At 42.7% G+C, this 25,591-nt stretch overlaps 1 protein-coding gene across 1 annotated transcript in view; it reads right to left on the reverse strand.

The window, feature by feature from the left end:
* Nucleotides 1–1,850: 1,850 nt before the first annotated feature.
* Nucleotides 1,851–25,591, reverse strand: part of PRKAR1B (protein kinase cAMP-dependent type I regulatory subunit beta) — a 91,832-nt gene continuing 68,091 nt past the window's right edge. The window contains exons 8-11 of the mRNA XM_048320750.1: nt 24,986–25,046; nt 21,419–21,540; nt 4,801–4,882; nt 1,851–4,383 (exon numbers count right to left, since the gene is read on the reverse strand). Coding sequence (XP_048176707.1) covers nt 4,211–4,383; nt 4,801–4,882; nt 21,419–21,540; nt 24,986–25,046 — 438 coding nt within the window. The 3' untranslated portion in view covers nt 1,851–4,210. The remainder of the gene's footprint in view (nt 4,384–4,800; nt 4,883–21,418; nt 21,541–24,985; nt 25,047–25,591) is intronic.

A 25,591-nucleotide genomic window follows, 5' to 3' on the forward strand; every position in this document is an offset into this window, starting at 1 on the left:
GTGCACTTGAAGCTCCAGTCAGAGCTGCCAAATCATTGGAAACAAGTGAAAAAAACATGCCTGGCAATGTAAGAGGGGATAATTTGGTCTCTACATAGTGAACTGGTGTTTGGAATATCAGCTGTGAGACTTTAAGCTGGTTGGAGCTCAGTTGCCTACTCTTCAAGGAGGTCATCATGGTATTGCCGATGCACAAGATAATATTCTCTCTGCTCTACAGAAATGGGCACAAAGAACAAACACTTCTTCCATAAATAGGTCAGTGAAAGGATTTATGCACCATTTAAGACTTAAAAGTGAATGGGATGCACACACTTCGTGCAACTTTCACAACAGGAGAAATGTTACCCTTTGTGTGGTGGCTCCACTTCTGAAGGCCACTGACCACAAGACAAAAAACCCAGCAGCCAATAAGCTGGGGTTACTTGGTTCTCCAACAGTTCTTGTTTCCCACCAACACCTGAACAGGTAACATGGTGTTAGACTGTGCTTGCTTGATGATCAAGGAAGGATTTACAGCATTCATGTGGCTCATTGACTTTAGCACCACTCTAGTGCCACGAAGCAGTGGGAATGCCTGAGCAAGCCGAAGTAATGTGATACACACACCAAAGCCTGGTCAGCCACATGGCCTTGTAAAAACCTGAGGTGCAATTAGTTTCTATTAAAACAAAAAAAAGTCTTTTCTTTTGTCTCAGGAGTCCTGAAATGGCTGTGACACAATTAAAACCAACCCGAAAAAAGAATGACAATGAGGAGTGGTGAGATGTCCTTTTCTGGAGAGTGTGGGCTGGTAATGTCCTTCTGGAAGGACCTCAGAGAGAGTGGTCACTTTTGATTACTACATAATGTGAGTAATTCTCTGGAAAGACCAGTCCTTCCCTCCTGAATCATAGCAAAGGGGGGAAAAATAACACACTGCAAAAAGGGAAAGCTGGACAGCCCTTGGATGTCGGGAGCCGCCCAAGGTTTCTGTGCGGGGGCTACCACAGAGAAGCAGCAAAGAGTGAGCCACTGGCCCTGCCCTTTGCTCTGGGGCAACAGCTCCAGCTCTGGAGCCAAGCTTGGACCATAACACACCTACTGTTGTGGCTACCCCGAGCTCTGGTAGATAGGATGGCACTAACAGCACACTGAACACCTCCTCACCCAGAAGCCACGCTCTCCAGTTCTTCAACCCATGCCTGCACCCTGACGCATGAGGTACAGGTGGTTGGAGGCTCTGCCTTCTCTGAAGTTTGTCCTCAGTGTAGTTCCTGGCCAGCCCACGGCACGAACACAAGCCATGGAAGCAGCATAGTACATCCCTGGTGCCAAAAATGGGGCTGTGCTTCAGTCCCAGGGCAGCCACGCTTCTAAAAATCCATGTGTGGCCAAAAGTTGAGAAGAATGACTGGGACAGATCCCTGGTGTGGTTGGGACCAGGGGCGTTGCCTGTGATGCTGGGGGAAAAGGAGCAGCACTGGTATTTGAGAAGGAAAGAGCCTGCTTTTCCCCAGGTGTACCCCCTGGATGTATGACAGGCTCAGCATCAGTCCTGAGGGTGTCACAGCTGGCACCTGGACAGCAACAGGAAGGTCTCAGAGACACCTTGGGCCTCTATTTATTTATATAGACATATATGGTTACATTTAAACAGATAAATTTTTTTCCTTCATGCTAATCCTCCACAAAACCAGTTTGGTTTCCATTACTATATATAGCACTGGGAATCTTGGTCTATTTTTTATCCCTTTGCATCTGATTATTTTCAGTAGTGCTCAAAGTCTTGATGATATGCAGATTTTAACTGGAACATGACATCTACTCACACAGACTTCCATTAGCAATAAACCCACAATGGCCACTTATAACATAGAAGAATTTTATTCATACCATAATCCTGTCCCATCATCCACTGCAAATATTACAATTATCTTCAAAATGTCACTGAATATCATTTTGTTCCACTTAAAGCACAGGAATCCTGGTGTTAGACAGTTACATTTCTCTTGAGACTGCTTATAACAGAACCATAATTCAAACGTATTTTCCATGAGCTGTAAAGGTTTAAAGCAAAGAATCTGCAGTGTGTCTGTGTGCTCGAGTAACTTCTAAACAGTGAGGCTAATACTTGGTGTTTGACAAGAGATGTGTCCTGCATAATATGCGAAACACTCACAATTTTTTTACCAACACAACAGAAATGCAACAGGTAAAAGAACATACTTGAGTGACTGGTAACCTTTAAAAAATATTTCTTTTAAAAATTGCACAAGAGAATACAAAAACAGTGCAGCAAATAACCAAGTGCATATACATTGACCTATCTATATAGAATGGGGGTCTGCCTATATAAATGTACGTGATAAAAATTGCAAGGTTGGAAACTGTGAATGGTCATATTTAATAACACATGCAAGAAGCATAACATAATCATCATAAATAGCAGCAACTAATATACACTAACGGGACCACTGAAATTATGCTGAAATAAATTAAGCACCTTTAAGTGATGAGAAGAGCATGAAGCTGAGAAGCTTTTTAGCTCTGTGAGAACCACTGTGGGCAGCTACTGGAATATTGGGCCCTTGGTGGGAGTCAACAGGAAAGTGTCCAATTAGTATCTGTTAATTCCAAAGAAGAAAGCATATTGTGTGTCAGTAGGACTCATTTTAGCCATTTAGCCAAGTTCACCTACACCTCTAGTTTCAAAAAGGAGATTGCTGTCATATTTCACTGCATAACCTTTGGCATGTAAAAGGTACAGAAAGTTTGTATTTACTCAGAAGAATGTCATTGTAAAGAAGAAATGGAGTTTTGGCCCAACTGAAGAGCAGGCAGTGCTGTTGAGGGTGGCTGAGACACAGAGCTTTGCTGGTGCTGGCTAACCTATGACACAAGTTTACCTGCAAAGGTAAAGCTTTGTAAAGCATAATCCAAATGATCCCATCCTTGAGGACTGTGAAGATCCTCAGCCTTGAGGGATCTGCAAAAAGCTCCATTCAGGAGGAGCCCCATGTATGGGCAGGGCAGCAACGACTGCCAGCAAGGCTGTGAAGCACCTGGAGGGACCTGGGCTCCAGGATCCTGGTGCTCTGTTGCACAATACCTGTCTTTTGGAGGAGAAGCAGCATTTTGAAGCACTTATTTGGCTTTCAGAAAATTTTTAAAAATTCTAAAATTTAGTCATATAGTAGAAGAAAGACATTTGAATTTAATTAAGTGGACCTTATTAAAAACAAGCTGCTGTATTTGTCCCTGAAGTGCACCTGGCACCATCTCTTCAGCATTTCATATAATGTTCAGAGAAGTGGCTGAGGACACTCTGCTGAGTTTTGAAGCCAACTTAATTCAGCAGAGAAGCTCCCACTGGACTTCTAAGGACTCTAATGTAAACCCTCATTTGAAAAAAGCTGAGGACAAATAACTTAGGTCCTTAAAGGCTCCATTTGAATTCTTACAAAACACTGTCCCTTGACCTCTTCACCCAGAAGACTGGAGCAGGCTGTTTGCCTGAGCATATCCTACAAAGCAGACTGAAAAGGGTGATACGGAAGAATATGGCCCCTATATCTAAGCCACAAACAAAATCACTCAAAAGCTTTGCTTTTCCCTGGCTTGCTGGAATGATCAAAACCTTCCTCCAACCTTTCCTCTTAAACTGCATCTCATGAATGAGACTGCCACTCATCCCATGGGATTTCAGAACCCTCTCCAGTCTATAACCAGTGAAAAGTCTTTCAGAAGTGACAGGCAGAGAGAGATCACAGAATCACAGACTGGTTTGGGTTGGGAGGGACCTGAAAGGACATCGAGTCCCAACCCCCTTCCATGGGCAGGGACACCTTTCACATCACTTGATCAAAGAACAAAAGGTGAATAAGACCAGCTTTAAAGATAATAAAGGAAACAGAAATTCATATGCATTTTAAATAGTTGAACCCACAGTTTTAAGCAATATGAACCAACAATAGGTAAAAACCTTGTCTGCAAGCCAAGAGCCCAAAAGAGCCCCAATCTGCCCCAAAGCTAGTCTTATCCAAACAGTTATCCTTCCACTTCCATCATACATGAGATTTGTGCTGACGTCCACTACGAGACATAAACAGAAAAAAATACGCATAAAATGCACACTTCTTATTTTTTTTTCTTCATAAAGCTATGGAGCTGCACAGAGCAAATTTTAAGTGCACAAGGTCACACAAAGGCAGCTTTCCAGAGGAATCATTTAGACAGTGAGCGAAATGAAGCTGTTGTATCTCTGAATGTTTCTCTTGAGGATTTCGGAGCAGGGCCCGAGCACTCGTTCGAAGCGGGGCCGGTCCAGCTTCACACACTTGAGGGGTCCACGTGCCACCACCGTGGCCGCCCGGGGCCGGTTGAGCAGCAAGGCTATCTCACCTGGAAACAGGGACAACACGCTGTCACACGCCCTGCTCTCTTTCAGAGGGTGCATATTGCACCATCCAGTCGCTCTGCTTGTAGAACATCTCCCTTTATATATCTCTTGATAGACACTTTACATAATTCTGTTGACAGTACAAATGCATTGCACATGCATAATGCATGCATGTAAAATGCCTTTGAAAACAAATGCTTTCAGACTGTTTTGCTGATTCTGGATCTGTCTCCCATCAGCTACACGGGTGCAAACCAAGGAATGGATTCAGCTTCCCTGAAATCTGTGAGCATCGCTGAGAGCAGCGGCTGACCTACGCATAACCCCTTGCATGTAAGAGTGGAACACTAATTAAGACAATAAGTACTTGACCCAGACATGCTTGTCTTTCTGAACCATGCTTAGCTGAATTTTCTTACCAAAATAATCTGATGGACCAAGTCTTCCAACTTCAACGTACTCCTCGTTGTCGGACCTGCGCTGCAGGACGGAGGCTGTGCCCTGGGAAGAGAGGGGCAGGCAGTCAGCTGGCTTTGCTCAAACCTGTTCTGATTTAAAAAGTACCCAGTCCTCAGTATTTCCTTTTGCACATCACACTCCTTTCTGGTGTATGAATGAAAGGAATTAAAGGATTAAAAAAAAAAGTCCATCAAAAAATTTCTCTGTTATGAATTGCAGACATATTCAGCTCATAAAGAGGAGAGGAACAGGACAGAACGCAGGAACTCCTCTTTAACTAATGCACATCATGCTTTAATGTAAATGTATGCTTTAATATAATTTTAAAATATGTTCTGGGTGGATGCAGAACCTTACAAGAGACACAGAAAAGATATACATTAAAAGGAATAAAAAGGCAATTTTCCCAGTCACGACACTGGAACATGATCTTTTAAGCTGTAACTAGAGCTTATTCCTTGGTAAAAGGAGTTTTAGTGCTTGTTGTAACAAAGGGTGATTTTTTTTTTTTTTAGTGGCTTTGCCCGCTCGTGGCCTGTAGTGATCTGGACACCTGCGAGTCAGTCTCTGGAGAGCTGGAATGTGCCTTGTCTCCACTACCCTTAATAACTGCTGTACCTGACACGTGCTAATACATGTCAAAACTCAGTTACAATCTATTTAAACCTTCAAAGAGGTTTTACATGCAGAAATATTCTGACCTGGAGGAAATTTTAAATTATTGTGGCATAAAGCTTCTGCAGAGGAACAGAGTAGATATCTGCTTTTCTGGAAAAAAATTACAGTAACATATGAGAATATCTTCTGAGTCTAAACCAAAAGCATAGGGAAAGGCCAAATGTTAACCTATTTTGATTTTAACTGAAAAAATAAACCTCCCTGCAGTGCAGAGTATTCAGTGAACATTCACTGGCTGCATATATCCTGCAGCCTCCTTCCACCAAAACAAACTTGTTCACCTCCAGGAGGTAAATCTTATTTCTTCTGTCAAGTTGCCAAAAAAAAAATCCTTATCCTTGATATAACTAAATTGTTCCACCAAAGCTGTGGTTTTCCAAGATCTTCCAGTAAATCTGCAAGGGCATGAAAGTGCAGAGATAGTGTGATGAGCGTTGTTATTCACACTTGCTGCAGCTTTCAGAACAGACCCACATTCACAAGCAGCATTCTCAGAAATACCCCACACAGGGAATAATGCCTGCATTGAGCTCTCTCTTGCCAAACTTTGGATCAGGTGCAGCTCACTAAATTGGTGCTGTACTCATTACCTGTGCAGTGTAGATGGATTCAGCTTCAGAATCACTTCCAGCCCCTGTCCTCCTCTCTATCTCCATCTGGAGCCTGGCAAAAACCTCACCCCTTGACCCAAATAGCTGTCTGCAATCCATGTCTCTCCAGTTCCTTTCCTAAAGCCAATTTTTTAAAAAAATCTTTTATTACAGATGTTTTATTACATAAAACAAAAAAAAGTCCCTGAAGTAATCATAGTGACCACCCAGGTCAAGTGAAGAAAGGACTCAATTCCCCACTGCTCACCTTCAGCACGTTGCTATAAAGGTAATCACAATGTCAAGCAATATTGCTTTCATCTCCCCGAGTGTCAGCTTTTATTGTGGTTAATATTTTTCTGACAGGGTCCATGTGATACAGGACTCCAATAAGTCAGCCTTCTGAAGCAATTTCTTCCACTGTTCCACTACAGTCAGCCTTTTTAATCCAAGAAACACCACATCTGCTGGAGAAGGACAGATGTGTCTGGCCTCCACAATAAACACTTGGCTTGGCAGGATAAAGCAATGCATATTCCAGATCCATATTTTTTCCACTCTTGTTTTAACAGTCACATAGGCTTTTCCCGTTGCCCAGTGAGAGCAGGTCTATCACAGAGCAAAACAAGTTTCCTGAAGCCCTGACAGCGAGCACCCAGATGTCAGCTCTGATTACAGTGCTTGGCCCCTCGTTGCACCAGCCACCAGCTCCACAATACATCCTGGAACATTGTCAGAGTGACCTTCACGGGAAGGCTGTCCACCCCGTGAAACAAAGATGTTTTTATAATTGCCTGTCTGTATCACCTTCACTTTGTGTGTCTTATCTCTGGAATCAGCACTATTCTGACTGTGGTAGAGAAGGAGTCCAACTGTAAGCAAACAGTGTAAATGGGGCAAAAATAATACAGAAATAAAATAATAAAGAATAAAATAAAATATTACAGAACAAAATAATACAGTATAAAATACTACAGAAGCAGGTCTTCATTAGCCATATATCTGATAAAGTTGTCATGAATTCAATTTTGACCTCTACCCTTGCCCTCATCCCAAGTTTTGTGGCTGTTTTAAATTTTATTTTACTTGTCACATCCTTCTGATAGAGTTTCTGAGCTTTCTGTCCTTCTTGTGCTTTAGGAAACCCCACCTCCCACAAAGGATAGGACTGAATAAATCCTCTGGGCCCTGTCCCAGGAGGTAAGGGCATTATCTAGCAAGGATTCAGGGACACATCACTCTCACTCCCAAATGCATTTTGTCTCTGTGGGAAAGACTTCTCCTTAAATGACACACAAAACTTGGCAAGATGAATCTCTGAAACAAGCTGCATGATCCTAGATTTGCAGGATCAGGCTGCTTAGTGCTGCTCAACTTAAAATACTGCCGTGTACACTGATACCCATTTCAGCCTCCTACACCACCAAGCAAACCCTACAGAGCACGAGCTCGAAGACTGTTGAGAAGGTTGACACCATTTAATAAATCAACCCTTTGTGATGATATTAAACTGAAGGCAGACAGGCATGTCTTTCTGCTAGCAGACACTTGGGAGTGAAATTATGGTCTTTGGGGGATCCAGGAATATTCTCTTTCAGTCACTGGGGAGTGCCTGTATTCCCAGAAACTGATAGCATTAACCTTCTCTGCTTTCCTCCAAGTAAATACGAGCATCCTATTGCAAAAACAACAAGAGTAGGAGTTCTCAAAGCACTGTGCCATCAGCACCTCTCTGCCATCCTCACCCCACGCACCTGCCTGCTCCCTTTGGCACTGCTCTGGAGCAGTGCTGGGAGTGTTTATTCAACTCCTTCAAAATGCTTCAGCAGTTTGTTTTGCAAAAATTTATGCCTTAGATATGGCATGATGATTTAAGATATAAAAAATAAATTAGGGTTTATAATCCATGAGCTCCCATCCTCTCCAAAGTAATGAGATTTTGATAGATGTTTCACTTGTAAACTCTCAGACCCTACAGAAAGATGAGGGAGACATTCTACAGCGTGAAGACAATGGCCCATCTGGATCAACACTGGGATTCCCAGGCCTTATCCCACAGAGTCTTAAGGGCACTCATTGCTTCAGGAGCCCTGTTTTTATATTTAGGTATGAATCCTATAGCCAGCAGTTGGCCTAAGGAGCCTGGCTACAAAAGGCAAGTATGATTCATGGTGCTAAAAACTGAAATCCTGTATTTTTTTCCTCTATTCCAGCTCAGTGGATCAGATGGGATCATCCCAGGCAGCACAAGGCAAAATGTGGTAGCCTCTGTTACCCCTTGGTGGGACAGGCAGTGCAGGGTGGGCTTCACCAGGGGCAGGGGGTGCGATGGGAAACCCTGCACTGTTTTAGAAACTTTTTGGTTTAAAAGTCAGTCGTACTGATTGTTTGGTCTTGCTGGTCTAACCACTCATTTTAAAGATATAGCCATCAATAAAACATATAGTGAGGCTCCATTTGGGATAAAGGATAATTATTAAAAAGGAGAAGTTATTAGAATTATAAGAAAATAATTCCAGTTTTCATAATCAGGAAGTTACTACTTTATATTTCCAGTTTAATTTCATACTTTTTTTACTTACTGCTTTTTCTAAAAAAGCACAGGTGACTTTTTTTCCCCATGGCCTTGAAATGTGACATTTTTATCCTAGTTTTGAGCTTAGAAAGTTTTTGTAGCCTATTTTATTTTCCTCTTCACCACCCAGCACAAAGGGCAGTGCAGTGTATGGAATGAGAGATGGAAAGGTCAGGCTGATCCATCTGCAGTTGCCATTAACTCCATCAATGGCAGCTCTGAACATACCTTTGCTCTTTCTCACTTTGTTAATCCGCACACTCCATAATTCACACGTTCAAAAGATAAGTTTCCCCTCACTCCACAGCCACACAAACCCTCATTAATGTGTTGCTATTAAATCTTTGCACAGTTACTACAAAAGGCGAAGGAAGGGGCTGTGCAGTGGCACAAAATGCTGCTGCTCCCACGGCGAAGCAGAGGGACTGGATGGAGCTGCAGCAGATCTGAAATGAATTCAAAGATCTGTCACACAGTGTGATTCTGGGAGGATTTCATTTAATTGCAGGCAAGATGAGGTTTGTGGAAGTAATATATTTTATTAGATCAACAAGCAGAGCTAGAAAAAGAGAGGAGAGCTCTTGGGCACATGTCTGTCTTCCAGGTATATCTAATAAAATCCACCATTCACCTATCTACAAACACTGTCTGGGCCATGTTCTTACACTGTAACAGCTACAACCATATTAAGTTGCACCTTATTTAATCATATCTGCTTCCTAGAGCACCTCCAAATCATTAACTTAATTTAAAGAGAGCCAAAAGCTCAAAATGCTACAAAATTCCTGGAAATTCCCGGGAGCTGGAATTAGCTGATATTTAAGGTCCCTTCCAAGCCATACCATTCTGTGATTCTATGAAATACTGATTTCCTTGTGAATCTGGGAGATCTTTCAGCCAATGCTTCACCCTCCACTTTAAAAAAGGGTCATACAAATCAGCTCAGTTGTCTGATGTGAAACCTCAAACAACTTTGGTCCCGTTTGGAAAACTCTCCTCTCATGGCTATCCCTCCTGATGCGCCAGTTGTGATGGTGGGACCAGGCTGCCAGAGCAGCTCGAGGTTTGCACTGCCTGGAAGAGTGGTGGCTGTTTGCTTTGCTTATCTCCAGCAAGTCAGTTCTTTTCTGCATCCATTAGGATCCACTACAAATACAGCACAAGGCAGTGCCCAAGGTAATGAGCTGCTGAGAGCTTTTGAGAACAAATATGCAACATTTTACACATCCAGCTTTTTTAATTTGGCTGTGACTCAGTACATTTGGAGTTGCACTGATTTCAGGGGACCTTCAGGAAGCCAGCACCTTGGGAATGGGGTTAGGATTAATAATGCAAGGTCAGAGAAGCTCTAAAGGCAATGTTAGAGTAACGAGCTGTGCGCCCTGATACCCATCCAGCCTCCTTAAGAGAGCTGTGCTGCCAAAAGCACCTTTACACTGGCAGTGATCATCACTACATTGTCAATATAACATTAATCTTATTGGCCATCATTCTCAGCAGCACATCACATTTTAGCAAAGATGGAAAGCACCTGTCACTGCCCAGCTGGCAGAGGTCCTGGACATCGTCTCTACAGCCGTGACTGATATCAAACAACCTGCAGTTTGCTGTGTGTTTTATATCACACCTGCATCAGACTGCCCTACATATGCCTGAACTCCCAGCTCTTTGCTATTCAGACATGTTTATATTAGTTTAGGACTACTGGTTTAGGAATAACACCCAGACCCGGGAGAGAGGAACAAAGCTGTCTAGAGCAGTCACCAAAATAGCCACAAACATTAGGGTACTTTTAAAAATGACAATCAATCATAAGCCAAGTGTAGCTTAAAACAGCAGAAAGAACTAAGCCACAGGGCATTTCCTAGGGATATACAGGAGGCCAGGGTTAAGGCCCAGACATGACTACACCCAGCCCATCATTAATCACCAGGAAATGCCTTTGTCTTGATCGTTCAGTATTTAAAATCATAGATGTCTGACACGGGAAGACCTTTTCAGTCATTTTGTTCATCTTCCTATTACAGTACCTTGGACAATCTTTCCATTCAATGTTTCTTTGATACAGCCTGCATTAAACCTGTGCTGTACCTATGTATTCTTCTTGAAGTGAAATAAATGTTGTTATTAAGTGGAAGAAGTCAAGATTCAGACAGACAGAGACCAGTAAATACAGTGAAAAGCCAAAAGAAATTGCACCAAGTGCAATTTGCTTTGTGCATGGAGACCCCTGCAATACTCAGGTGAAATAAAGTGGGTTTTGCACAAAGAAGAAAAAATTGGGGTTTTTTTTTGTTGTTGTTGTTAAGCCTTTCCTGTTGAAAGACTTTACAGGAGCAAAACTTTAAGTTTGATAATATATTGACTTCAACTTGTTGCCCTTGAGCCACAGCAGCAGAGCTAACATCTGGCTAGACCACACAGGTGTCCAGTAGGAGCATATCCACACGTTGGGGGCCTCACAACTTCATCACCACCATCATCATCCCCCATCATCAGACAGAGGGACAGCACAGCCCCAGCACCATGGTAGTCCCACACTTCTTCAAACCACCAGTTGCCAACTGGGAGTGGGAATCCTGGGAGCAAGGGGATGGTGACAGAGGAATAAGGATGCCAGCTCTGAGCCATGGGAGGAACCCCTTGCCTGGGGTGTTATCCTCCTTGGCTGGTTGTCCCGGCTCCATGCCCAGAAAGCTGGGAAGCAGTTGCACCACAGCCTTTGGGGTTCCTCTGCATTTTTATCTTTACCCCATTCTGGGATTTTGGTCGCCCCTTCCATTACACATTCAGTCACCTGTTGCAGGGGTAACAAGAAGCAGAGCTACTCAGTAAAGGTGGGCTCAGATGTTGGTTTTAATGAATCATCTCAGGGATACTTGGCCTTGACTAATCAGTAGCTTCTGTGGGAAAACAACTGAATTAATATTCATCCTGGTGCCAGATTTTAAAGACCGTCTGTGCCAAGCACTGTGGATTATTGGCAACAAGGCCCTGTTTTTCTCCCTCAGACATGTCAGCGTACAAAGCAATAAAAGTCACAAAGGAAAAAAAATGTTGCATTTTAGAGATTCTTTCTTTCTACAAAGCTAGCCATTATCTTGACTCTCTCTGAAGCCAGGAAACGTCCACTGAGTCAACATAAAAGTGACTTTATAATGGGTTATTCATCAACTGTTCATATTTGTGTCTGACCTGACAGGGCTCATCTCCTGGAAGCAGAGAGCTACCACCTACAGCCAGGGCAGGGGTGAATGTATGGCAGAGAAAACACGAAAACAGTGCTGAACCTCCCTCACCCTGCCCGCAAAATCCTTTCTGGTGAAAATCGTTTTTAGCTGTTAATGCTGTTTTATGGCCCAATTACTCCTACCACCATCTGCTTCTTTGTGAAAACATTCTGTAGATGCTGAAGTAACCAGACCAAGCAAAAGGCTGAGACAGACATTGTCATTAAAGTCTCATAACTAATGCTGTGACCAGGGCTGGGAGAGCAGCTGTGGCCAGCGAGGGCAGCAGCTTCTGAGCAAGAAATAAAACTTGGAGTAAACTGGAGGAAGGAGAGCAGAGAGTTTATCACAGAGATCAGGAAAATCCCCCATGGAAAGCTCTCTTTGAGTCCTTTCAGTTGGTGGATCTTATGTGCTCAAAGGACCAAATTCTGAAATTCAGAAGGGAAAAACCTCACAAACTCAAAGTTGCCTCATTCTGGAGCACACTGAGAAGGGTCTTGCATGCTCCAGAAAATCCACACTGCACAGCTAATGAAGGAGCCCCAAGGGCAGCAAAGCTGCAGTCAACTCAATGATATCTTTGCAGAGGAGGGACAAAAGCTATTCCACTAAGGGACAGCTTTAACATGATCCAGAGAAAGGGATGAACTCCAGCAGGGATTGGGAAATTCTCAATTCCCCTTCCTCTAGGTTGAGCACCACCACATTTCAGGTCTTGTTTACACTGCAGTGTTTTTGCTTGAAGACAGAGAAGCTCTCCTCAAGACAGAGCTCCCAGCTCCTGACAGAGCAGATGCCTTTAATTTCAGTTCAGATTTAATGTGCCTGGGGCCATAAAGCTCTTGTTCACATTGACTCAGTGCTTTGAATAAGGGCTTGTGAGCTCAGGCTCCAGTGCCAGAGGAGCTTATGGGGATCCTGAAAACCTTGAGGGGTAAACAGCCTGTGCTGCTCTCCTTACTCCCATGGAGAGGCTTTTCATTACCTGTGAACCTCCAATGCTTTTGCAGACTGCCCTGGTAGGAAGACACTACTGGGAAGGACTAAAGAGCACCAACCATACCCTAAAGCTGGTATTAGCTCAGGAAAAAGCCACAGGATGCTTTCAACATGGAGAAAATCTTGCACACTGATTTTTATGCAAATTCAAATGGGGCATGCATATATTAAGAAGGAAACTGCCGGTTACTAACTTTGGGGTTTACTTCTCCACACACCAAATGAGTTCCCTGATTTCCACATATCCCATAGCGGTACAGGCCCAGGGTGTGTCTGTCATTCCAGCACAAACTCAAATTTTATGGGTTTACAAATCAGATGTTTTAATTTACAGCTGAATGAGACTGGAGACTCCTACACAAGTTGTCATGTCAAAAGTGAACCGGGGATACATTGCTTTTATGCTGGGTATAGCATGTGTGAAAGAGGCTGGGAAAAACTACTTCCAAGCCTTTGGGAGCAGTGTGGCTACACTGCATCCTCCTGGGAGCTGTGCTTCAAGACCTAAGTTTATCAATATCCCAAAGACACAGAGGATCCCAGGAGGTCCTGTGTGTACCTCATGGTGCTGACATAAGCAATGTCCTCATTCCCAGTGTCCTGGAAGACCACCAGCACATCACTCCTCAGCTGCCATTTCAGCCCTCAGGGACTGCTGATAGCATCATTCCTGGGACAGCTTTCATGTTAGAGCTAAGGATCAGCAGTTCTAGGGCTGCTTTCCAAAAGAAGACAAACCCTTTGAACTATGTAGCCAAAGACACTGCAAATATTCCTTTTGCCAGTAAATAATCTTGGATTTTTATTATTTGCCAACCTGTGATTTATGAAAGAGACCTTTCTACAAAAACAAGGGAAGAAATCAACAAATTTCTGCCAGCAATACAAAGTGCAAGTGACTTCCATGTAACCTGCAGTAGAAAATAACACCCATCATTTCTGGGTGGTGACATTTAACCTAAAGGAATAAAGGTGGTCCATTAATGGTGGGATGCTGGCCATAGGCTCCCACTGTTTCTCTGCCTTAGACCTTCCATAAGCAAAATCACCAAGGTTCAGACCTTCAAAGTGTCTAATTCCCATCGATTGTTTTCAGCAGGAATGAAGAACTATCCCAATTCTTGTGCCCTATGCTTCAAATCACACCATGCAACATGGAGGTTGCTTCCCACACCTCATCACAAGGTGTGGTGAGGATAAAAATCCTGTGACCTTCATGAGATGTTCATGGTATGAAGGAATGAGCTGGCTAAAAGGTTACAAGTACTATAGACCACAATAATTACAACTCTTAAAATTATTTATTTATAAAGTTATTTATCTCAAACTATTTGGAGAGCCAATCCAGGTGAAAACTCTTTTCCATCACAAATGATTGGCTGTGTACATTGCTTTTACGCTGTTTTCCTTTCCATCAGACCTCTTTTTCAAAAAGATTCATTTTCCTAATATAAAAGCTATCTGACATTAATGGTCTAGCAGAAGGATGAAGCAAGAGGACTTAATTCTGGTTGTGGACTCAAGACTGAGTCATGACTGGGTTTGACAGTATTTTATTAACTGTACATTTTCAAACGATTATATCTTATTCTCCACTCTCTGGGTTCATAGCAACTCATGGAATTTACATACAGTTGTCCTGGTTTCTGCCACAAATGAGGAACAAAATCTGCAAAGCTCTAAAATAGACTAGAAATAGTGGCTAATCTAAAGTTTCACAAAACTGGTAGGAAAATGCTCCATCGTACATCACTTCTGAGGTTTCAGGTTTTTCAGAATTCACCAGAGGTGACTGCACTGCAGTGGTTGTTAGTGGGGCTGGAGACAGAGCTGGAAGGAAAGGCCAAAAGCTGCAGTCCCTGACAGGTCCTCCGTGGCTGGTGGGAAGAGGAAAGGGAGCAGCCATTTGCTTCCTATGAAACATTATCCCATGGATATGCAGCCTGACCCACTGCCCATGGAAGTCTAAGTTAAACTGAGTTTAACAAGAGCTGGACTTAGCTGACATTTTAGCCCCTTTGACTCAGCAAAATACTTCACCTCCATCCCCAGTCATGATGGGACCCAATCACACACCCAACTTTCCATCTTTGATGTCAGCTGGCCATTAAAAATGGATCCTGAATGCAGAGGAACTCTGTGGCAGAGCCAGTGGAAACGCTGCTGCTCCAGCACAACTGGGTGATATCAAGAAAATCGAACGTCCCCTTCCTGTAAGAGCTCTGTGGGAAACAATGTCTGTGCAGTTAAAAATAAGCAGAGTACAGAGCCCTGGTGCCTGCTGGCTCTGTTTATTCAGGGTATTTTGTTTATTGGGTACATTAGGAGTCGCTGCAGACTGCCTTTGACAAACATTTTCGGTATCAACAAAATCCTGGTAACACTAAGCAGTTCAGATTTGTAGCCTTTGAAACTCCTTTTCTAGACAACATTCATCTTCCTAATTAATAATTAATCGCACAGTGTTTTAAAGAGATTATCAGGTGTGATAGCAGAGTGTGCCTAAGGCAGTGACTTCATTATCCCTACGGAAGGAGTTTACTTTGTAGTTCTCCTGCCTGTCGCAGGGGTAGGTGCCAAAGGGGTCTCTCTTAGGTTAGAATGTCAAAGAGCAACGATTTAGGGCAGGAAACAATTGGGCTATTATTTTTCTTCTTTTTTTTCTTTTCCTTCTTAAGGAGCTTTTAAATCATAAATCTTCAGATGCTTGTTGTGTAATTTAAGACTCAAGTCGAGTTTTCCTACAGAAAGGCCCAATTCTGTGCAGGGCTGGGTGCCCTTCTGAGGCAGGGGCAGGTTACCATGGCAGGAAGAGTTTACAAACACTGTTCCACCTACAGGCTTTGAACTGCATCTGTGCAGAGACGCTCCAGAGCGTGCCAAGAGTGTCAGCGGGGCTGGAAACACTGATTTCACCTACAGGACACTATCTCAAGTACACTCTCGTCAAGAACTCACAGCGGATCCTGCCCAGACCAGAGCCAGTTTGTGGCCCTGACTTGAAATGTCAACAGCAGCATGGAAGGAACAGCCCAACCCCCCCCCCCCCCAGGGATTAATGGGCTGTTTCCAACATGATCAGCCAAGGATAGTGCTGGAAAACTAATCATTACCAATTAATTTCACTCATTTCTGTCCATGAGGCAGCTCTATGCATTAATTCTGAAAGGCCTTCTGCACTATCAATGGGGTTTTTTTTCTCTTATTTGTCAGTTTTGCTATTCCTGTTGCCTGGTTTCAGTAGCGACAGATATTCCTGCCTTTTCCCATTAAGCTTTTGTTCACCTTTAAGAAGTGTTGTTAGGATTGCTCCCACTGATGGGGAAATGGGGAGGGCAATGCTCTGCTGCCCACAGACCAAACAGGTGAGACTGAAAATCAGATGCCCTGACCATGCCTCCTCTCTGACCAGCAGGATAATAAGGAAGAACACAAATCCCCAGATATTTTGAAGTGCTTTTCACAAAGGAGTTGCAGAGGAGGGTGCAACAACCCCCTGTAACTTACCACTAATCTGCAATTAAATATGCTGGGTTTTAAAACTAAAACCAAAAATCTAATGCCAAACTCCTTGACACCATGGGTCCATTTCTCCTTGAATTGTCTCCTGTGAATTATCTTCTATTTTTAGGTCTTTTATTTTTAGGCTGCTGCATGCGATTGCTGGGCAGCTCGACCAGCTATTAATTGGAAATGTTTTACTTCTCATGCAGATTTATTTCTATGCATTCTGCACCACTTCAACCAACCTGTCCTGGGAGCAGATGACAGGCTGCACATTTAAAGGGCAGCTACAAGCTGTGCTCTTCGGGCCCTGTTAGAAACCTTTTGCTGTTCTCTCCTCCTCCACCTGCACACGTTTGTGTCTGTGCACACATTTTTCTTAAACCATGTCAAACTTTATGACTATTAGGGCCATATGGCAGCAGCTCAGCAAGCTCTGAGTGTGCAGCTGAGATTCAAAGAGTCCCTGAGCACAGTGGGTGAGTTCCGTGACAGGGTCGGTGCGCCGGACACGGCGCTCGCTCGTGACAAAGTGATGCCAACGATCTGACAGGGGAGGGGTGGCAGCTGGAAATCCCAGCAGGCTGCAGCTCTCTGCATTCTTGGCAGCTGCCTTGCAGACTTCGAGGTACTGTGCCACCCAGCCAAGCTGGGAGCTGAACTTAAGAGAGTGGTACATGATCATAACCGCTATTTTTAATACTATTGTCACTACCTTTCTCAGTAACCTAGACAACAGCAAAAACCTCTTTTCTTTCCAGTTTCAGAGCACTACTACACTGGTTTGAACTACTGTTTGAGCTGGAGTCAGTGGGAAAGCACGAGTTGGGAATAAAACCAGCCCCTGTTCAACTGGCATTTAATTTAAAGGGACTTTTAACTCCACAAAGCTCACATGCCTTTGCATCCACCACTTTAAAATGCTGGCTAAAAATATTTGCGTTATCTGAAGTCAGATGAATAAATCCTCCCCACTGCTGGGTACACAGTGTGGCAGTGCACAACACAACTGCAAATTTATTTGTTAGAAACTGTACATCTGTTATGATTTACGCTTGCCAAAATATAATTCTTTATGGCAACAATTGTTTCATGGTGCTTAAAGTTTTTCACCTCTGTGCCAGGAATCTCATATGGGATAATTCCATGACCTTGGAATGCAGCAGATACATTCCACATCTGTCTGGTCTGGGAAAGCCCAAGTTTGTTGTGTGAAAACTGTAGTGGGAAAGTAAGACCTGGAAATATCTGAAAATACAGAAACTGCAGGGCTGCTTCTTTTTTTTTAATTTTTTTTTTTAATTACTAGTTTCAAATGCAGTAAATCGATCTCACAGAAGTCGTTACTTTGCTTTTGTAAGCAGACATTCACTTCTGATCCTATCTTCACATTAAGGAATATGGTATAAACATTACAATAATTCTATCTCTGGGGAAAAAATGCACAGCCTTTAAATATTAAAACTAAATCTTGTTGAAGACTGCTTGATATTTAAACAGAAAAGAACCCAAACTACTGCAAGTAAACATCTTACTGGTGCCTGTGAAGATTTAGAATGGCAGAAGAACTGTAGCTGTCCTGGAATCTCAGGGTATACACTTTTCTCATTAGACTTTTTAGCAAAAAATGAACCGCAAACAGCTTTGTGAGCAGTGAACTTAAAAAGCTCTGGTTTCCTGTGGTTCTTCCCTCTGCAAATTTTCTGTTATTCTAATAATTTGGCTGAGCTCCTGCTGCAGCCTCACTCTCCAAGAGGCACTGTAGCATTTCCATGCACACAGCCTGCACCTCAAATAACCTGCACCCCAAATAACCTGCACCCCAAATAAACTGTGCAACACTGGAGATGGAAGGTGGACAGAAGGCCATGAGAAAAATGTTCTAGTAAGAAATACAGGGAAAAGGTGAATGTGCTTTCTTGATAGAAGGGGGAGACTAAATAGTCTTGTCCATACTAACTAGGATGATATCCCAGGTTTTGGGAAGCAGGAATTGCTGTTCTGATCATCACTGGGGTTATCAGTCTCCCTTCCAAAGGTTTCAGTGGTTTCTCTTCAGTCTGCAAATCCTGAAGGTGCCAATTCACTCCCAGGCTGTCTTTGGGCAGAACCAATGTCCGTACACTGTCCCAAAGGGATGGCACAGAGCAAGGCAGCAGGGCAGGCTAACCAGAAATGAATGACTAATTCATGAAGTTCAACAGTTTTAAATCCACATGTGAGTCCTGGGTGTCTTAGAGAAGTTTTTATGCTCAGAGCCACAAGATTCCACTTGGAACCAATATCTGGGATGCACCAAAGCTTTATAAAGTGATAACTGATTTGTCCAAGGCACGATATGAATGATTGTGGTTTATGATAAATCATAGAATGGTTTGGATTGGAAGTGACCTTAAGGATCATCTCGTTCCACCCTCTGCCATGGGCAGGGGCACCTTCCAGTAGTTCAGGTTGTTCCAAGCCCTGTCCAACCTGGCCTTGAACACTTCCCGGGGTGGGGCAGCCACAGCTTCTCTGGGCAACCTGTGCCAGGGCCTCACCACCCTCACAGGGGAGAATTTCTTCCTGATATCTAATCTAAGCCTAATCTCTTTCATTTTGAAGCCAATCCCCCTTGCCCTGTTACTCCAGGCTCTCCATCTTTCTTGCAGGCTCCCTTCAGCTACTGAAAGGCCACAGTGTGGTTACCCTGAAGCCTTCTCTTGTGCAGACTGAGCAATCCCAGTTCTCTCAGACTTTCCTCCCAGGAGAGGGGCTCCATCCCTCTGATCATCTCAGTGGCCTCCCCTGGGGAGGGGACCCCAGAGCTGGACACAGAGAGCAGAGCAGAGGAGCAGCATCCCCTCCCTTGACTTGCTGCCACGCTGCTTTTGACACAGCCCAGGAAACAACTGGGGCTTTCTGGGCTGCATCGAAATGTAAAATGAGTAAAAAAAAAGGTAAATGAGTACCTTGTGCAAAAATCATGTGGCCAAGTTAGCTTTGTAGTACTGGACACTCTGTGCTGCAAAGGAGGCTGCATTTCAGTGATATATGAAATGGTTTGCTGCATATACAGCAGCCAAACAACTTGGCTGCATTTCTAGTGGTTTGGATTAGAAGACCACAAAGATCAAAAAGCATATGAAAGAAGCTAATGGCTTTTCAACATATTGTGACAACAAACCAGCCAAAACTACTTTCAACCAGGTTGTAGAATAATGTGTTCCTGGTGACTTGCAGCAATTTTCCTACAGAAAAGTTTAACATCAAAGATGTAAACTCCTGTAAAAATCAGGTTTAAAATACGAAGCTTAAACTGTGTGGGAGCAGGCAGAAATACTACTGCAGCACAAGAAATAGTTGATATTGGATGTTCATTCTCTAAAATAAAAAAATATAGGCAACTTCCAAAGTGAGAAACTATGTCAGATTTGCAGTGGAAGGGTGAGGTGAGCAGATACTTTCTACAGAATGCAGTGTTAATGCTTTTCTACCCACTCAAGTCTTAACAGCTGTTTCAGCAAGAGGGGGAAAATAAAGGCCCTTGGTAACTTAAGCAAGGTGCCAATTTTCCACATGGGATTCAATGGCTAAGAAAATTAGATTTCCCTAGTCTCCTGCTGGTGCAAGGAATAACAGCACACTCAGTAACACTAGGAGAAATAAAAATTCCGTATTTCTGAAAAAACTTCTACTTCCTAATTTTTCCTTATATACTAAATATCTTCTTAATTAAAAAGATTCCCTATCTAATATCTAGCCTCTTTTATTCTGACACTATTGTTTTGAAGGGACACTGCTTGTCACATATTTAAAGTTCTGAATTGTTTCCCTGTATGATAGACAGGTGCAGTTACTTGCACTGACAATTTTGTGAGCTTTGAAGAGAAGCTATGTTCATAAATAAAATACATATTTCCAACATTCAAGAGGAAAGAAGGATGGAATTTTAAGTGTCAGATTTTGATTACGAACTAAATTCTGGCTGCTTTGCATAGAGGCACCTGTCCAAATATCCACAGACAAAGAGCAAGCACAGCAAAGCCTGGGATGCATTCTGTGCACATACAACTGAATCCCAAGGCCACACAATGACCAGCTTCTTACACCCCTCTGACCCACCTTCTCCCACAGTGAGGGGCTCCAATTCCCTCCCAGTTCCTGTGCCACCACTGGAACTCATTGCTGGCCATGTACCACCTGGCCTGGCAGTGCACTGGAACTGTCACCACAGCCATATGTTGGCTATTTCTGGTCTCTATTTGTACAGGAACACTCACAATCCATAGACACTCACATCCTAATGCTCTCTTGTTATTCAGTCCGAGTCTCTCCAATACCTCTGTGTAACTTGTTGTACATCACAGTGCCTTGGTACTTGTGTGAGATACCAAGGATCCAAATATTTATGGTGGGGGTGGGGGGGAAACCCTGTCAGCATCTGCTTGCAGAAGTGAGGTGGTGCAACTGAAGTGTCAGAAAATCTCCCAAAAAGATGTCAGCATTTTCAGCTGCCTGACAGATCTGTCTGCCTGTGTCAGCGTAAACTAGAAGATGGCTCAACCATTTGGACTGAGTTTAAGGCAAAGAAAGAACAAATTATCTGTCTTCTGATCAGGTCTCCTGCTCCAGTTTACAGATGTCCATTTGTGATATCCCCTGTAAGTCCCTTTGGGAACAACAATCAATGCACTCTGTGGCTGACCAGCCCAGCTGAAGTATTGGAAATTTGGAACTAGAAAAATCTCCTGTACAAAACAAACCTGCAAACAGTAAAGACACCAGACTCACCTCAAAATTCCTCAGCATTTTCAATTTACTGGAAAGAAGATTGTCCAGCTTAAGACAATTCCATGGAACTGGTCTCTGAATTCATTTGAATTTTGAGTAGGTCTTCTGGTTTAAGTGGAGTTAGATTTATGCTGAAGTAAGAGATTGAACTGAACCCAAATATCTTTAATACACAGCCTTGATCTTTACCAGGAAATGACAGAGCTTATCAGGGTGCCAATCTTACCTCTGTAATAATGAAGAAGTCATCACCGGGCTCTCCCTGCACAACAATTTTTTCTCCATCTTCAAACTGGACAGGTTCCAGTGCATCAGCCACTGTCAGCCGCTCCCATTTGTCCAGGGACTCTAAAATATTGAAGATCATAAAGCTATATTATAAAAACACTCCAACTTTGGCTGAAGATTCTTATCTAAACTGACAGCTCTGCCATGCCTGGTTCTGTTATAAAAGAAACATTTCTTTCATCCAGGCACTTTGCACGAACCTCCAGTTGGGAAACATGAATGTATTTATTCATTGTGTCTTAGCCTTCAGTAATCACCCAGATAGCAATCTTAAAAGTTGGACAGGAAAGGTTGGCTCCGGTTCCCTGCGCCTGCGATCTGATCTGCACTGCCCTGGCCTGCCACGGGCTGGAGCAGCTGAGGAGCTGCCTGGAGAGATGGGAACACTGAGATTCCCTTTCCACATCCCACACCAGGTGTCAGGACAAGCCCTACAGTCTTTTCATCAGAGCTGCTCCCAGCTCCTGGTGGGCTGCGGGGTGGGTGATGCAGAGTCCATCTCAAGGGTGGGTGAGACCACCGGAGGCAATGGCCAGACCCTGGTGGCACGAGCAGCAGGAGACCAGAGGTATCCAGGTTTATGGATGATTGAAATGGCACCTCTGCTTCGTTTGCCAGCAGGATGGCTTGCAAAGTGTTTTTCTTCATGACCCCACTTAAGGGAGAAAAGTTATAAAACTTCCCAAAAATGTCTGTAATTAAAAATGGCCGGTCTGTTTTAGGATTATTGGAGTGAATGCAGCCTGTGATAGGGGGTCCTCACCACCCACCTGCACCTACCCCAAACCCCCTGGAGCACAGACATGCCCTGCACAGGGCACATCCAGAGCTGCTCAGTGCCCCACTGCCCTCCCCTGCCTTTGCTGAGGGACGGATTCCACCTGTCCTGCCCTCGGAGAGGAGGGTGCCACCTGTGTCTCTCTCCAACACCCATTTGCATGAGAATTCAAGACAGTGAATTGTACTTGAACTTTTGTACTTTGATCAGATTTGACTGAAAAATTACAGGTTTAAAAGTTATTAAAAGCAACAGATAATACTCTTCACTGCCTCAAACAGCTGGGCTGAAATTCATGTCCCAGAGCTCTGCTGATTCCTACTTACTATGAATTATTGAACTAATGTAAGTCAAGATACAGCTTCTGACATCAGGATTAGATCTGTGCCATTCCATCAGTCTCTGGTTTCCCCATTTTGTCAAAAATATTGCTTAGAAGTATTGTGTGAGGGTGAAAGAGCTGGTTTTTAGAAGCTAAAATGCCTTTTGGCTGAGCTCAGAAGGGCACACTGAGTCTGGTGACAAAACCAGACTGACGGGCTCGAAGCACCAAAGGTAAGGTCTGAGTTGACTGACACATCTGCATGTTTTTATGCCACTTTCTGTTGCTCTTTGGGAAATGAATTGTTTGTAACATTTTCCCCACCTAAAGCACTTCCCTGGTGTGTTTGTGACCTTTGCTGCAGAAGAACTAATGTCAAAGACCAAGCCCATATTGTCAATGCAACATTCAAAAACTGCTCTGTTTCACTAAAAATAAGCATAAAACTCTTTCATACAGACTAGAGAAGACTTTTTCTTTTTTTTTTTTTAAGAACTCAGTAATTAACAATGAAAAGAAAGAGTCTCTTGAAACTTCTTCTTCAGTTGGCTTTATGAAAAATTCAAAGCTAATTCTAGCTCTAGTCATGAAGTGTCTCTCTTTTGTATAAGGGAACTGTACCACTACAAATACATTGGTTTATAATCCTTGCAAACAGATCATTATATAGAATATTCTACAAGTTTTAGTTGCAGAGTTGAAGTACCAGATAGATTAGACCACATGCAATTTTTTTTGCAATGTCTACATTGTACATATCATGTCACAGCTTTATATTTAATTAAACCCAAGAAGAAAAATTTAAAACAATCACTTCTTTCATATCTTGTTTGAGACACTTTAAACAACTACTGATAATCTAAAAGAATCCTTGGATTAAAAACCAAAACGTGACTCTTGCAATTATATGGCTCATTACAGCCACTAGACAGGCCTTGCAAAAAAGAAATATAAGGAGCAGGTAGAGATTTTTCCACCAGGAAATCACTGAGTTCTGACCACATTGAGGGATGAAGAGAAGTTGACTTTTTAGTGCCATGTTGAGATTTCTAAAATATCTTTCTGCTTCGCAGGTGTCATCTACTTTTTAGACATGTCAAAGAGATCCTTGCACATTTCACCTAAATTTCCATGTTCCTGCAATGACGTGTTATTTTGTTCACTGCTTTTCTGTACTTAAAAAAGGTCCAAATCCTTAAGTCCTTCCTCTTTTTTTTACTGAGATTCAAAAGCCACACTACAAATTAGGCTCTAATTACATGGCAAACCGCATGTTTAAGGAAGCACATCTCTGAATAACCTTTCTACTCTGAAATTGTTTTGAGATGTCTCATTGTTGTAATTGCTCCTCATTAGTGCAGGTGCACAGATCCTTTTTTTCTTTAAATACTCATTGTAATTTGGTATAATTTATGCTCTTAATTTAGGAAGATTTAAATTAAGCATAAAAGAAGGTTTTTAAAAGATGAAAACTTCATTAATGAAGTGAACAACATACTTAGCCTTACTTTAAGCATACAAATATAATTGAAAATCTCATGGATTGGACCTGTCAGAAGTTCAAGTATACTCTCACTGAGACACTCTCATATTTCAGGTACCTCAGCTTGAATGGTAGGTGAATATCATATACAAAAAAAACCAGAAAAATTTTAAGTAGTAATATAAATACTCTAATTACATAGCAAATAAATCCTGAACTGTTTTCTTCCAAACAGCCCCAGCAGAAACATGATGTTTCTCCTACAGGATCAACAACTCATTGTACTGTCTAACACTGTCCTCCTTATTAGAGGCTTTTGTTCTCCTAATGGTGATTGATTGGTCAGGCATTATGGGTTTGTTGTTTTTCCTACTGAAGGCCATCAAGAACATGTCCAAATTTCGTGGCTATCACATTAATCAAAGGGAAACAAAATCCAAGGACAAGAAGCTAAACAGATGTTTTAAGAATGTGAGACAGGGGCTGTAAAATGCACAGAAGAAAAAAGATCAGTCTGGTTTGATTTGTAAGGTTGGTTTGTTTAGTGCACACAAACGCTGTATTCTTGCAGGAAAAAGCTTCTCACCTGTTCCCTGGGAGGATGTAACTGGACTTTATGACAAATTCGTATCTCTGCACTGCTTTCTGCTCTATCTACATGATCTTTACTCAGTGGCAGCTACTGAAAGTACCAGTGCATGCCTGCTCCACCTTTAATGTGTGCTCCAAACACATGGGCAGTGCACAGGAAAGAATGGGAAAAACAAAAAGGGCCCTTTACACTTCCATTCCTTCAGAAACAACACAAGTGAGACCTTCTGTGTGAGCACCACTGCTTTCACCGTGCCATCAAAGATCAAAATTCATCCTCCAAGCACAAATAACAGAGGAACCAACAGCCAAGTTCCAAAGGGCAACTGACCCAAAATGGAGACCTTGCTCAGGAATTCTTCGTACATCTTCCGCTTCCTCAGAGTGCTGCCCTGTTATTACAGGAGAGAGAAAAAGGAGGCACAACATTACACAAAGTATTTTTGTGATTTCTTCCTACAGCTGCTCTTTTTTTTTCCCCCTCTCCTTCCAAATCTTAGGCACAGCCAGTGTAAACAGCCTCAGGCAAACATTTCCCCATAAAATGTCTGGGCAAGTTGTGTTGCTGATAAGCAAAGACAGAAGGACTCAAATTCAATCCTGCTGTAATTTCACTGACTTCACTGGTGTTACTGGACACTGCAGATGAATTGTATCCATTTACAGGCATTCATTTTAAAGCCTGAACTTCATCAATTAACTGTTTAGCTAATTCAATATATATCTCGTTGCCAATGAGGCTCTTTGCAATTACGAAGTAGGATAAAATTTAAAATGTCCCCCTCATGAGTCCCATCCTTGTAGGTTAAAAACTCTTCAATGCCAAATGTGTTTATCTGTAAACCTGGCTGATATTCTGTACAGTGTTGTACCTATTGTTATGCTGAGCAATCCATTCATATCATTTTTTTAACAAGATTTAAGCATTTGGGGGCAG

The sequence above is a fragment of the Corvus hawaiiensis genome, chromosome 16 (genome assembly GCF_020740725.1).
Source record: "Corvus hawaiiensis isolate bCorHaw1 chromosome 16, bCorHaw1.pri.cur, whole genome shotgun sequence".
In the NCBI taxonomy this organism is placed as follows: Eukaryota; Metazoa; Chordata; class Aves; order Passeriformes; family Corvidae; genus Corvus; species Corvus hawaiiensis.